At 42.2% G+C, this 13,025-nt stretch overlaps 1 protein-coding gene across 1 annotated transcript in view; it reads left to right on the top strand.

Moving 5' to 3' along the window:
* Positions 1 to 13,025, top strand: part of SIK2 (salt inducible kinase 2) — a 60,865-nt gene that overhangs the window by 22,256 nt on the left and 25,584 nt on the right. Inside the window, exon 3 of the mRNA XM_063311251.1 lies at positions 914 to 977. Coding sequence (XP_063167321.1) covers positions 914 to 977 — 64 coding nt within the window. The remainder of the gene's footprint in view (positions 1 to 913; positions 978 to 13,025) is intronic.

Here is a 13,025-nt window from a genome sequence, read left to right as displayed (position 1 = left end):
CTTGTGATAGCATGAAGGCAAATAAATGTATTCTGGCATAAACTTTTGTGGACCAAATCCAATTCCTTCATTTTCATACTTAAACAGTTGGGAGACAGAATTCATTACTGATCTACTTCAGATTGCCTAAAATACACCAGTTGATCCCAATTCTACCTTCTGTTCACCCCAATTTATAACATCCCGCAGAAGAAAAGGGTTAACTGGCAGGAACTCTCAACAAGAATATTCACACGAGGGTGCGAATTTTGCAAGATTTCAACATTTTGCTACAGTTCTTACTTGCTAGGTAGTCTTTCTGTTTTGTGGGAAAGTCACTATAGAATTGTTTAATGAGACAGATCTTCCTAGAAAGCAGACCCAGACACCCCAGCGCCTACGATACTTACATGGCTAGATTGCCGTGGTTTATCTTGTCTCTGCCTTCAAGATTAAAAGTATCTGGCATTGTTTTCCTATATTTTGCATCCCACAATAAATGCTAGTTGTGTCAGCTGTATGGAATCCAGCGCTAAGATCGCACATTTTATTTGTTCCCCTGATAATTTAGGAGTTATTGCTTACGCACATTGGCTCAAATCCTACAACTTCCAGGCTACGTCTTGCAGTCAGCGCTGAGAAATCTCAATATATCTTAAAGATGTTTGTGTTCCAGTAACATTCCTTTTAATCACCAGTTGAGGGACGCTCGGCCTCCATCCTGCCTTCACGAATTCAAATGTGAAGGATAGAAATATTTCTGTAGTAGAAATATTTCTAAAAGTAATTTAGAATTATTACACATGTAACGATTACCTCTGGTGTGTAATTTACCTCAGGAAAATACTGAAAAAGTTGCTTCCAAGTTTTTGCGGGGGTTTTTCCCCCCTCTCTTTTTGCCAGTTAAAATGATGTTCAATTTCTCCATTCACAGGTAATGGAGACCAAAAGCATGTTGTACCTTGTGACAGAATATGCCAAAAATGGAGAAATATTTGGTAAGCTTTCTGACTATAAAAATAGTTAACCGTATTGGTTTATTTCAGCAATTGTATACTGTAATGTGTTTGGTAATTATCTTTGTTCTTAAAAATAGAAACTTTTCTCTGCTCAGTGGTCCAGAAACAAAGATCGGGGATTTGGACAACGGGTTATTTGTCCCCATATGTGACCTTCAGGGATTTGCAGCCCCAAAGTCTTAATTTTGAGGCTACAGATCCCTGAAGGTCACATATGGGGACAAATAACCCGTTATCCAAATCCCCTCTCTTTCTTTCCATTGGCACCCTGCCCCTTGCAGGCATTTCTCAAAGGATGGTGTTTGCTTTGATTGGGAAGGGGAATCTGCAGCCCTCATACATTTTAATTTCCCTTCTCTCAGATTATTGGTGATGTTGGCTGAGACTGATGACAACCAGAACACCGAATCATACATTCCAACCCTATTTTAGGGCCTGATAAAACACAGAAAGTGGCAAACATTCCGCCATGAACACAATCTGCTTTGGCTTTCTGGTATCAGCAGTCAGAACAGTCCACCCATCTTAGTTGCCACAGTTGAGAAACACTGCATTAGAGAACGAACACGTGAAGGCTCCTACTGTGTCACCAAAATGTAGGCTTCAGCTGAAATGTACTGGAAGTGTTTAACCAGATAGGTTAGGCAAAGGAGTATGTAGCATAAGCCGACTGTGGAAGTCTTTAGGAGCAGAAACGTAAACAGCAGTTCGAGGCTGCCTTTAATCTAATTACCCAGCATTATCTTGTGTGCTAGTTGGATATGACCGCCAATTCTGTCGTTGGTTTGTGCAAAAGGTGGCACGTGATAGATGATATGGCTAAGGGTGACTTCCTCCCATGTCACGTGTCTTAGGCACTTCTTGTCTTAAGATGTTTCTGAATACATGATCCAAACGGTGACTAATTGTCAGCCTGGACTGTTGGTTTCTACTTCAGAATAGCTTTGGGGGTTGACTAGATTAATGGCAGAAGAATTTGCGTGGTGTAACTGGTAGACAGTTGGCAGGCAAGAGTTTTGTCTCCTGGTAGGCGTGAGTTATCTTCCATGTCCTTGGGCCGAGTCCGTCCCTTAGCCCAGCCTCTGCACAATTTTTAGATAAAACTCAAATGGTGAAGGGAGCCATAGATGGCTCCACAAAGCCCTTCCAGGAAGGGAGATGCTGATTAGAATTCTTGTCTGACAGTTGGAGGTTTCCACGTCACCATCATTATGCGATTTTGAGAATGTTCTCCAGGGTACCCGGTTCAACCCGTTTTTCTGTGTAGCATAAAATGGGGAGGGTTTAGGCTATTTCTGTCATCCCATCACTTCCTCAGCAACAGGGTAAGCTGCTCTGCAGATGTGGATTTCCTGGAAGGTGTGGTGCCCCCGTGTTTTTGCACTGTTTAGTCATACTTTGTGGATAAATATTATTGCTTGTTCTGTTCATTTTTTAAAATCGTTCTATGTTTCACCAAGTTTATTTAGAAAAGCAGTGCCTTGGTGCTTTCACAGCTTTCTGCTTCCTGAAGAGTCAAGCCTGTTGGATGCCTTGTTGTATTTCCAGGGCTCAGAGAGAAATCTCTTAAGAGGAAATTCCTGACTGAGGCATCAGCCTGCATGCAAGGACAAAATTGGTGTTTTTTAAAAATTTATTTATGTTCAATTTATCCCTTCCCTCGGGAACTTCTTCTGGATTTTGTCCCCCTGGTATAATATATAATATCCTGTAATACATTGGCAGCTTTACTTCATGAGGTTAAGTACCAGTAATGGTATACACTGTTCGGAACCACATGTGCTGCTGAACAGAGCATAAATAGGTCTAGCACTTTGCACATGTGCAAGCAGATAAAATGTTTACTTGAACACAGATGTCCGGATCAGTTATGAGGACCTACAAAGATATAAAATGGGTTTGATGGAAAAGGGTTGGAGTCCTGACCTCTCAATCGTGTCTCTTGGTGCTTCTGCTGTGGAAGCATTGAACTGGTGCATTTTTTCCTGTAAAATCCCCCTGCTTTCAAAAATGTGACCTCTCTTAGGAATGTTAAAAAATGCCCCCAAGGAATTCAAAGAAAACAGTGCTTAAATTCAAAGTCAGGGACCATGACCCAAAGAACTTCTTTTGGAGATGCTGTAGAATTTGCATATATTTTTAATCACGTACATAATATGTGTGAATCTGAATTCTTCATGGACATAAAAAATGCTGCATCGCCATGCTCAAAATGTATATGTCATAGTTTTGCATAAAATATTACTTGCTACCTTATTTAAACCTTTTTCTCTGCAAAGGTAAATCTTCCTGGAGAAGTAGGAGTTGCTTTAGATAATGGACATTTTCTTTCTTTGCAAATAAAAAGTACAGCCCAAAAGGACTGAGGAGAGTAGAAGAACCTTGAAAAACACCAACAGGCCATGTGGATTATCTTAAAAAAAAAACAAGGTTGGATGTATTGATAATGGATTAAAAATATTACATCATCCAGGAACAGAGCAGAATTAACATACGTTTCAGCTAATGTAAGCCTCAGGCCTGTAACTATTTCCTTGCTGATGAATGTGAGATAGTCTGGAAAGGGTAACATGACAGGGTGTGAAAAAGTCATATTGTGAAGTTCCTACCTTTGGGGTAATCATAGGCACTTGGCCGTCCGAGTCGCTGGAATGGAGGAAGATCTAGTTTGATGACAGAAGGTACTGCTGAAAGCTAAAAGAGCAGCTGGAACTCAGTTTATCATCATGTGGCAATGAGACTGGAGAACAAGGAGGTGGAGGTCCAGGGTGATACCTCCAAGTTTGCTGTAGCGCCTTGGCTTTTGAAGGGGGCCACATAGCCGTTTTAGAAATCTGCTGTTTTCTCCACAGCTTTAGCCCTGAAGTATACTTTCCAGTGTCTTGAATGTAATTAGCAACATGTGTAGAAAGACATTTTATAAGAGCCCAAAATAGGGATACTGTTTATAATAAATGTCAGCAGAAATAAATAATACATCTGCCTTTTGTTGGTGAAATGCTTCCTTTTTCTGCCAAACATTGAGTTTGGTTTATATTAAATCCACCTTTCTTGTTGCAACAGCAGATGATATTGAACCCTGCATTTTGTCACATGTTTAGTTCTCTGAGCAAAGCTTTCTGTCTCTCTTGCCATGGTTCCTTGGCCAGTTACGCACCGTATATGTTTGGCCTGATAGCATAATGTCATTTTTATCAGCCTCTCCTGTTACATACTTGAGGATTTCTTTTGGTGACCTCAGCCACTTGTCTAATTGCCTTTCTACCTGGAGCACTGCTAACGTTCAGAACTGATAAGGAGAAAAAAATCCGTTCTGGGGCTATGTCACATTTCTCTAAAGTGATATCAAGACAAGAACCCCCTGGAAATAGGTGCTGTGTTTTGCTAAATGTACCCTTTGCTAAGCAAGTCATGGTACCACATCTGCACTGATACCACATCTAGAAAGCAAATGGTTGGAGGAGGCTATGTAAATATTTTTATTTATTTTATTTTATTTATAAATTTATTCACCGCCCATCTCCCCCTCATGGGGGACTCTGGGCAGTTTACAATAAAATGCAGTTAAAACGTAAAACCATTTCAGTATAACAATACAATAAAATAAGAATATAGTAAAATCTAAGTGGCAAGAGATTTTAATCAGTCCATGAGCGTAGGACGCCCCTCAAAATCACTTAGGGCGCCAGCCATCCCCAGGTATAAATATTCCCCCTCCCATTCCAAGCCTGCTGACAAAACCCGGTCTTTAGTCGTTTTCAGAAGTCCAGGAGCAAAGGGGCCTGTCAGACCTCTGGGGGAAGGGTATTCCAAATATGAAGCACTTACGCAAGACGTTTGAGGTCCTGGTTATGGATTTCTCCCACTAATTCTAATGGAAAGTAACCAGTAGCAGCTTAAGGGTCTACTCCCATTTAAAGTCTTCTCCACCTGTGTCTCTGCCTGCTCCCCACGCGTTCGTGATATTCCCCAGAATGCAGAGTCTTTTATGGAGAACATAAGGCCACAGAACATACCCTCTCCTGACTAAGCCATGAGTTAAGGGCCATATCTTAACCCTCGTTGATCTAATGCAGTGTTTTTCAAACTTGTCCCCTGGGGAATTCTGGGAGTTGCAGTCCACACATCTCAAAGTTGCCAAGTTTGAAACACACTGATTTAATTCATCCAGAGTGGTACGGTAGATTCTGGCTGTTGTGCTTTGCCTTCCTTAAATAGCAAAGAGTTAGCGAGCCAGATTCTCCATGCCATTAGTGTGTGAAACAGGAGACAGCTGTCGTTTTGGCCTTAGGGGCCACATGTGCTGCTGGGTCGCAAGCCACAGACGCACTTGGAGCCTCGTAAAAAGTTGCTTGGTTTCCTAAAGTTTTATTATTAATCTTACTGATAATCTGTACCAGGTACACTAACTTAGATGGCTTTCTTTTCTTGCCAAAGTGTGAACTTCATCAAGTCAATTTGGCATGACTTTCATCTAGACGATTTGTCAGTCCACACACACACACCCCAAATATTTACAGCTCTCATAGGCTCCTCCATATAACCATAAATGAAAGTAATCTGGTCTAAAGGTCCTGCGAACAAAGTGATTCCCTGATGCACTTGTGACATTTTCCATCCCATGCAGTTTCCCAGCACATAAAGAGGCTCCAGAAATGGCTTCTCCTGCCAAGTGCCTTGCACACACTTTTTAATTGTCTTTGACCAGTTATTTTTTTAGCAAACTTTTTTTCAAGGTTTCTTAGCTGGCAAATATGTAGTACTAAGGTCTATGGGAGATTTTAGAAGTTCTTGAGAAAGGAAAATCCAAACAGCTGGTATCTTCACTGGACTGGATTTCTGTTCAGTCATAAACCCTGGAAGATCTGCCTGTTTCAAATCTCTCCACATGATGATTCCTCCAGATGAGATGGTGCTGCTGAAAGCAGGACAGGAAACTGCCTCATTTCCAAGTGAAAGATCGGTTTATTCCAGCTATTGTTCTGTTTAAAACTGAGGTAGTTTCCAGTTCTTCTGAATTAGCCCAATTAAAATGACTCAGGTGTGACCAACATGCATATAGGACAGTGTTTCTCAACCTTGGCCACTTGAAGATGGGTGGACTTCAACTCCCAGAATTGCTGGCTGGGGAATTCTGGGAGTTGAAGTCCACCCATCTTCAAGTGGCCAAGGTTGAGAAACACTGATATAGAAGCGGAAAAAGCCATGAGTTTTCTAGGAAAACACAAAATATTGCAGGACAATAATGTATTAAAGAATGGTAGGAGCTGCAGCTGCTCCTTTGAAGGTAGTGTTCCAAAATTTTGTGCTAAAACGTTGGCGCATCATTGAGAGAGGTTGTCGCCTGTGGCAAAGTAGAAAATAGCTCCCCGCATCTCCCCTGCAGAAGCCAACCACATCAGCACAAGCACATCACGGCAACGCAAGAGCCCCCAAAACAATGCAAAGGCTGTTGTGCTTCACGCAATCCTGCCACTATTTCCACGTTCTCTCTGCTTCTCTCGTTTTTATCTGATCCTTCTTCCGATGATTGCAAGCTGCCTCGCGGGGGAAGATAATCTATCCTGGAACACATTTGAACCCCCATTTAAAAAAAACACACACCACCACCACCACCACACAGTGATTAAACAGACATTTTCCCTTTACACAAATTATTTACACAAAGACGGCAAGCCCGTCGTGGAGTTTTGAGGCTGACCGGATCGTGTTTTTCGTTTCTTCTTGGTGCGGTTCTCCCCGGCTGGTCAGAGTGGCCAGCTTGTCCTTTGGCTTGATCTTACAGCATCCCTGGTAAATGGGCTGTCGCCCTGGCAAAAAGCTGCTGCTTAAATTATTATCCTGCAGTCAGTCCTTTCAAATCTTCTTAGAGCGAGGCCCAGCTGGTGTTTCCAAGTGCCCTTGCGAACAGTAGCTCCCTGCAATCCGAACTAGCTGGCTTTTGTCAGAAATCCTGTTCTGTTGTAATACAAGTTCACACCCAGCAACTCTATCCCAGTTAAGGCTTAAAAAAAAAAATCTAGGACACTGAAAAAAGACTTTTAATAGTCCTGGGCCGAATACCAGTCTCGTTACTCTGTTTCTGTGAACCCTGTTCATTTCCATCTTTGCAATGCTTCACCGTAGCCTTGCCTGCAGTTCCAGCTCTGATTTTCACACCCTCCAGGACTGCAGTTCCAGTCTGCATTTTTATGTAAGGAGTGAGACACCGCAGTATTTAATGCATGAAGGTAAAAACTCCTTTGAGTTGAACTCAGCTCCTGGTGATTTCATGGACAAATCCATGTAGCTTTCTAGGCAACAACAGTGGCTTTCCATTGATTGTATGTATGTTAGAGGTTAAAGAAATGCTTGCTGATGATGATTTTAGACAGGCACCCCACACAGGACTGTATGTTTCTGATAGAGAAACATGTTGTTAAAGGAATATTGGGCGTGAGATTCTAAAGTTCTGTCCTGTCTTTCAGCTGTGCCATGATTACTTTATTTGGTATTACTGTCCCATCACTGAATCCAAAAGCCTTCCAGAAGTACAACCTATTTTCAGGCTGCCTGCAGTAATTAAAATCAGATTGGTACTCATTTAATCTGCTTTCCGTCTCAGAGAGAGACAGGAGATGGCAGAGAAGAAAACAGACTAAATATTTGGATCATGAGCATTGTGTATGCTGTTGGGAAGGGGCTCTAAATGTGCAGTAGAGTAAAATCTTAGCAGCCAGTCAGTGCTGTCAAGACCCCTTGGTGGAGAGAGAGGCACAGCTTACAGAGAAATCAATGTCTTGGGAAGTCAGATTACTAATAAAAACAGGATGAGGAACGGGGTTTGCAAGGAAGAAAGCTGTGAATAGGCCAGATCATGCTGCAAAAAAATGTCTCTTCAACAATCCACATCCCAGACCAAGGAAAACGTGACTGATCATCACCACCACCTTTAACAAGCGTGGAAACGAGTGAACAAGAGCTTTAACAAAACTGGAGTTCATGCTTCATAAAAGGCACGCCGGTAATGCTCCAGGAGCTTTCAAGTTTGCATTGGTTGTATTTTCACAACCTTCCAGGGACAAAGCACGTTTTCCTAGCCTGATTGTAAGGTAACCAAGGCATGTGCAGTATTGGCAAGATTCAACTTTTCCAGGAAAACGCATCTGGGAAAGTAATGGACAGTGTGCAAAGGTTGCGAAACCTCTCCCATTCTCTGAGCATTGGTGGCAGGCTGATCTGTTTGTTCACAAGTACATTAATACAGTTACAGCTCTTTCAATCTCTGTCAATATTGAAGACAAGCTTCTTAAAGTCGCCTTAACATCTGGAAAGCACCTGTGGGGAAGGTTATCCACCCGGAAGTCCAAATGGTTCCTCCTGTGGAGCAAGGCACGTAGAAGCGTGATATTAGGTCCTCTCTTAAAGCTTCTTATTACTCCCTTGCCACTCCAGTAAAGGAAATAGACATTGCCTTGGATGGGAGACAGCAGGAATGACTAGTGAGCTGATCAGCTTCCCCAACGGGAGTAAATGCAACCTTTGGAGATCCTCTTAGCCGGGGAAGTTGGCTCACAGATGATTTCTCAGCCTTTACATCCTGTACAAAAGCAAATACAACTTAAATAACTTTGCAAGGCTTCAAGTAAAAAATGAAGGACATCAGAAGGGAGGGAAGTGTGGTGGTGGGGGCTCTACAACCCAGTCCAAACTGGCTTGCTTATTTAGGGTTTTTCCAAACCTGTCCCTCTTGAGATGTTAAATTTCTAGACTAACCTTGTTTGGTGTATCACAATTACATAACCAGTTTGACTGAAATCTGTAAGTAAAACCACTAATCAGATCTTACGGTGAGATTATTACAAAGAGAAGCCGGGCTGGCATCCATGGTTACATCACCTCCTTTTGTTTACACCGAAAATCACCCTCTTTGATCTATTCCTGGGAATTCAGTTTTGTGCAGAAAGAAAAAATAATTCGTGGATCAGTATTAGTGACTTTCCAGTTTCATAGCAGTGTTTCTCTGCAGTATTGCTTACAAATATATCTTTAATATAGTTAGTATATATCTTTAAAAAAAACCCTCAATTTCTCCCTCCCCTTAGTCTAGCTAATTAAGTATGTTTTAAAAGAACAAAGTGCCTTTTCTTTTTATAAGCATGCAGCAGGTAGTTTTCTCAAAACTGCTTTTGAAAGCAATTTAAAATAATCAACATGTTTTCTAAAGTGCCTTAAAATGACCTTTCCTCTGCGTGCATTTCATTAATGCAAATCTGGATCCACCACCACCTCTCTCTCCATGGTCTGCTTGCCTTGCCACAAGGCAGCTGCGCTCATTGCCCCATTAGTGAAGGACTCACAGTTTGGTCCCCTAGTAGAAGGCCCTGACTTGTTCAACTCAACTGATTGTGTCCTCGCAATCTGTATAAGTCGTCTACAGGCAGCAGCAGCAGCAGCAGTGTCGGATTCCGTGTACCCCTCGGGCATCAATGGCAACGGGGCATGCCATCTTCCGAGAACTATTTCCTTTTGTGGTCGTCGTAGGTTACTAATGAGGCTTCCTGTGTAAAGCTGAAGACGGGCTATACTGATCTATCTTCTGCATCTTTCTCACTTTTTTTTTTCCTGAATTAAAAATAAATGCCTGTTTAATGGCATACTTGATGATCTCTTCACTTCAAGTATCTTGGGGAATAAACTGAGTAGGTAACTGGATTAGTCGAATTGTGGATTTGCTTTATTTAAAATGTTCATGAAACAGCTTCTGGCTCATCTTTTCAAAAAGAGTGTTTCTAACCTAGCACATGAAACTGCCTTCTGTTAATTCTTGTGGTTGGCTGGGCTGTGGACTCACCTCTCTGGCCAGGGAAGGATTGGAGGGCAGGGGGCGAGACAGGCCATAGCAAGGGCCCCAGAGCATCGATGGGGGAAGGCTTTGGCCAGCGGATTCTCATCTCCTGGGCTACTACTGAAATCATGAGATGGAAAGAAGGGCGGTGTGGCTATGCTCTTGGCTTTACAGGAGAGGTCACCTGAAGCACACCTTTCTCCTATCGTTTCTACCCACCTGGTAGGCTTGGGCAGAGTGCATGCCCTCCAGGTCCCTTCTAGGTACAGTGGCCATATTTTCTTGGGAAAAACCTGGAAAAGGGGCAAATCTGAAAGAAGACAAAAGCTTTCAGCTGCTTATGTTTAAACATTTGCTTTACAAAGGCAAATTCAAGAGCAGAACCAAGAAAAACTTTACAAAAATGCACATTCTGATTAAAAAAAATATTTAAAATCAAGCAGTATGTGTAAATTCATTTTAAAAAGACCGTCCAACCTCCATATTTTTCACATGAATGTGAAAGAATGGGCACTAAGTGGTACCATTTGTACAGTAAAAGTTAAATGACCAAAATAAAGGACAAAAGTGAGTTTTTGAAAAATAAATCTAAAGGACGGCTTGTGAAATAAAGGACTGTCCTTTATAAGAAAGGACATGTGGTCGCTGTTCTTCTAAGTCATCTTATGGGACCTAGGAAACATGCTTTCTTCATCATGGCTCCCACCCTCTGGAACAGCTTCTCCCCAGAGATGCAGATGGCACCCACCCTCCTGAGGTTCCAGGAAGTCCTCAAAACCTGGCTTTGATCCCAGGCCGTGGGGTAATGTTGTGGGGGGGGGGGATAGTGCTTTGTTTTAATGCTGGTTTTTAGTCCTGGCTGTCTTGTCTTGTTTATGTTTTTAATCGTTTTAATCTAGCATTTTGTAAGCTGCCACTGGAGTGGGTGGCTGTATAAAATGTAGTAAATAAAATGTTCTGTACAGGATATCGGAGCAGGCGATTCTTAGTTGGAGGTTTCTCAGTGACACAGGGACTGTGTGTGTCTGCATTCTCTCAGTGTGATTCTTGGCAAAAGCCACCATACCGTCTAGCTTATGCAATTGTTCTTTAAATTGTGCAAACTAACGGAGCTGTGAAGAAGATAAGAACCATAAAAGTGGATTGTTGGGGGGGGGGAATTTCAGTGAATGAAAGAAATGGATAGTAACACAGAAGAAGCTTTTGTATGTCTCTAGCAGAGCTTTCTGATGTGAAAGGCAAAATTAAAGGCCATGTTAACACATTGATTGCAGGGTAAAATACATTTTGCTTTAAAAGTATGCCACCCAGATAGATGACATGCTGAACTAAAAATGCAATTTGTTCTGTAGCTCAGGGTTGTCCTACCTACAGCCCTACAGATCTGTGGAGGGTAGATTTCACAGAATTCCTGGGCAACATGGCTGGGAAGGTTGAATAGTGCTGTCCCAACCCATCTGGAGGATCCCTCCTTGAGACTGATTGACGTAGGTCTTCCATTGAAAAGAAAATAGGTAGAGATGAGTCATGGAGCAAACATCTGGTTGTTGAAAGATCTATAAATTTCAGATTTGGAAAAAGATGTTTTACAGCACGGGCAGAAGCAAGTGTTTTGCACAAAATAGCTGAGCATCCCGTTTTAAAAGAAACCACCTCCCCATGTTGCACCTTTCTTTTTAATAGTTTTGATGCTGATTCGGGTAGAGAGAATTGTTCAAAGGTGGCTACGTTTCAGTTTTCTGGCAATGATTAAGGCTACATTTATCCTCTCCTGCTGAATGAAGAGGTGAGAACCCTTGAGATGTTGGAGAGTGAAGGGCAAACTATAAACGCAGCCTGGAATAATGCATTAAATAAGATTGCTATCTGAATAATTAAGGTAGTTTGTTGCTTGGTTAATTGATTATATTTGCATAGATTAGGAAATAACTAAATTCTAAGTGTTTGTTGTTGTTATTGAAAAAGCTTTCAAAATTTGGAGGGGTCATGACCTTCCAGAACAAATGCCTGGAAGGATCACTACAAAGGCCCATTGACCTTCTATGACATCCTGTTTCATATGGGAGACATTCGGGGCCATACTTTGCCCCTCCTCTGCCCCATAAAGATAGAACAGTTGTACTGATACTTAGTTAGATCTTCCTTCTCCTACTCTGTCCAGTGGTGGCCTTCCAGCACTCAGAAGTCTATCGCAAGTAAGCAAGCTCACTACGGAAGTGAGCAAGATTTCCTTACATAAGAACATAAGCAGTGCCCTGCTGGATCAGATCCTGTGGCCCATCGAGTCCAGCAGTCTGTTCTCTCAGTGGCCCACCAACTGCCTAAGGAAGCCCATTAGCCGCCCAGCAGATGGCCTTCAAAGGCAGTCACACTGCCATCAAGGTTAATAGTTGTTGCTCCCCAGGACTTCCATGAATTGGTCCAACCATTTTTTGAAGCCAGCCAAGCTGGTATCCAGCACCACATCTCGAGGTAGCGAATTCCAAAGCTGAATTATGTTAGGGATTCTTGAATTGTGGATTGAGAGCTCTCCATGGGGTCACTAGCAACTTGGAAAGGTCACGGGCTTTTTTAAAAGCCCACTTTGCATCTGATGGTGGCTGAGGGGTTGCTCAGGCCAAGCGGGAATAAGCATTTTGCCTGCCCAGCAGGCATCTGCAGTATCACCAGGTTTGAGTGTCCCTTGATATGTAGGTTAACTTTTAATTATTAAAAATAGTTCTTGCCCAATTCTAATCCCAGTGTAATTATTTGTTTTATTTGGGGGGAGGGGAGGAATGTTGTGCAAATTTATCATTTTAGGAGGTCATGGTAGCACAAAGCTTGAGAAGCCTTCTCTCTAGCTTCCTCTACTTGGGATATGGCTTTGTTAATTGAAGTCCTGATTTTCACTGGTCCATATATTGCTGCAGCCCTGGGAACAGGCATAGTTTTCATCAGGCATAGGTCATTGAAACTAGGTTCTTTTTTTCTTTTTTCTTTAATAATCTTATAACCAAGTGTTAAATCTGTTGCATACCAAAGCTCTTACATGAGAACTTCATTCAGTCAAACTAGCGTAAAATGTCTCTCTCTCTCCATGATTTTACCAAGCACGCAGTTGTCCTGTAAGAATCAGGAACGGATCCAGAAGAAGTACATCGGGGTAAGGCCAGGACGGTCTGGTGGTGACTGAGGACCCAGAATTTCTTAGCTGATTA

Source organism: Candoia aspera, chromosome 9 (genome assembly GCF_035149785.1).
Source record: "Candoia aspera isolate rCanAsp1 chromosome 9, rCanAsp1.hap2, whole genome shotgun sequence".
NCBI lineage: Eukaryota > Metazoa > Chordata > Lepidosauria > Squamata > Boidae > Candoia > Candoia aspera.
The sequence above is the reverse complement of the archived record's forward strand: the minus strand, read 5'-3'. Positions and strand labels throughout refer to the sequence as shown.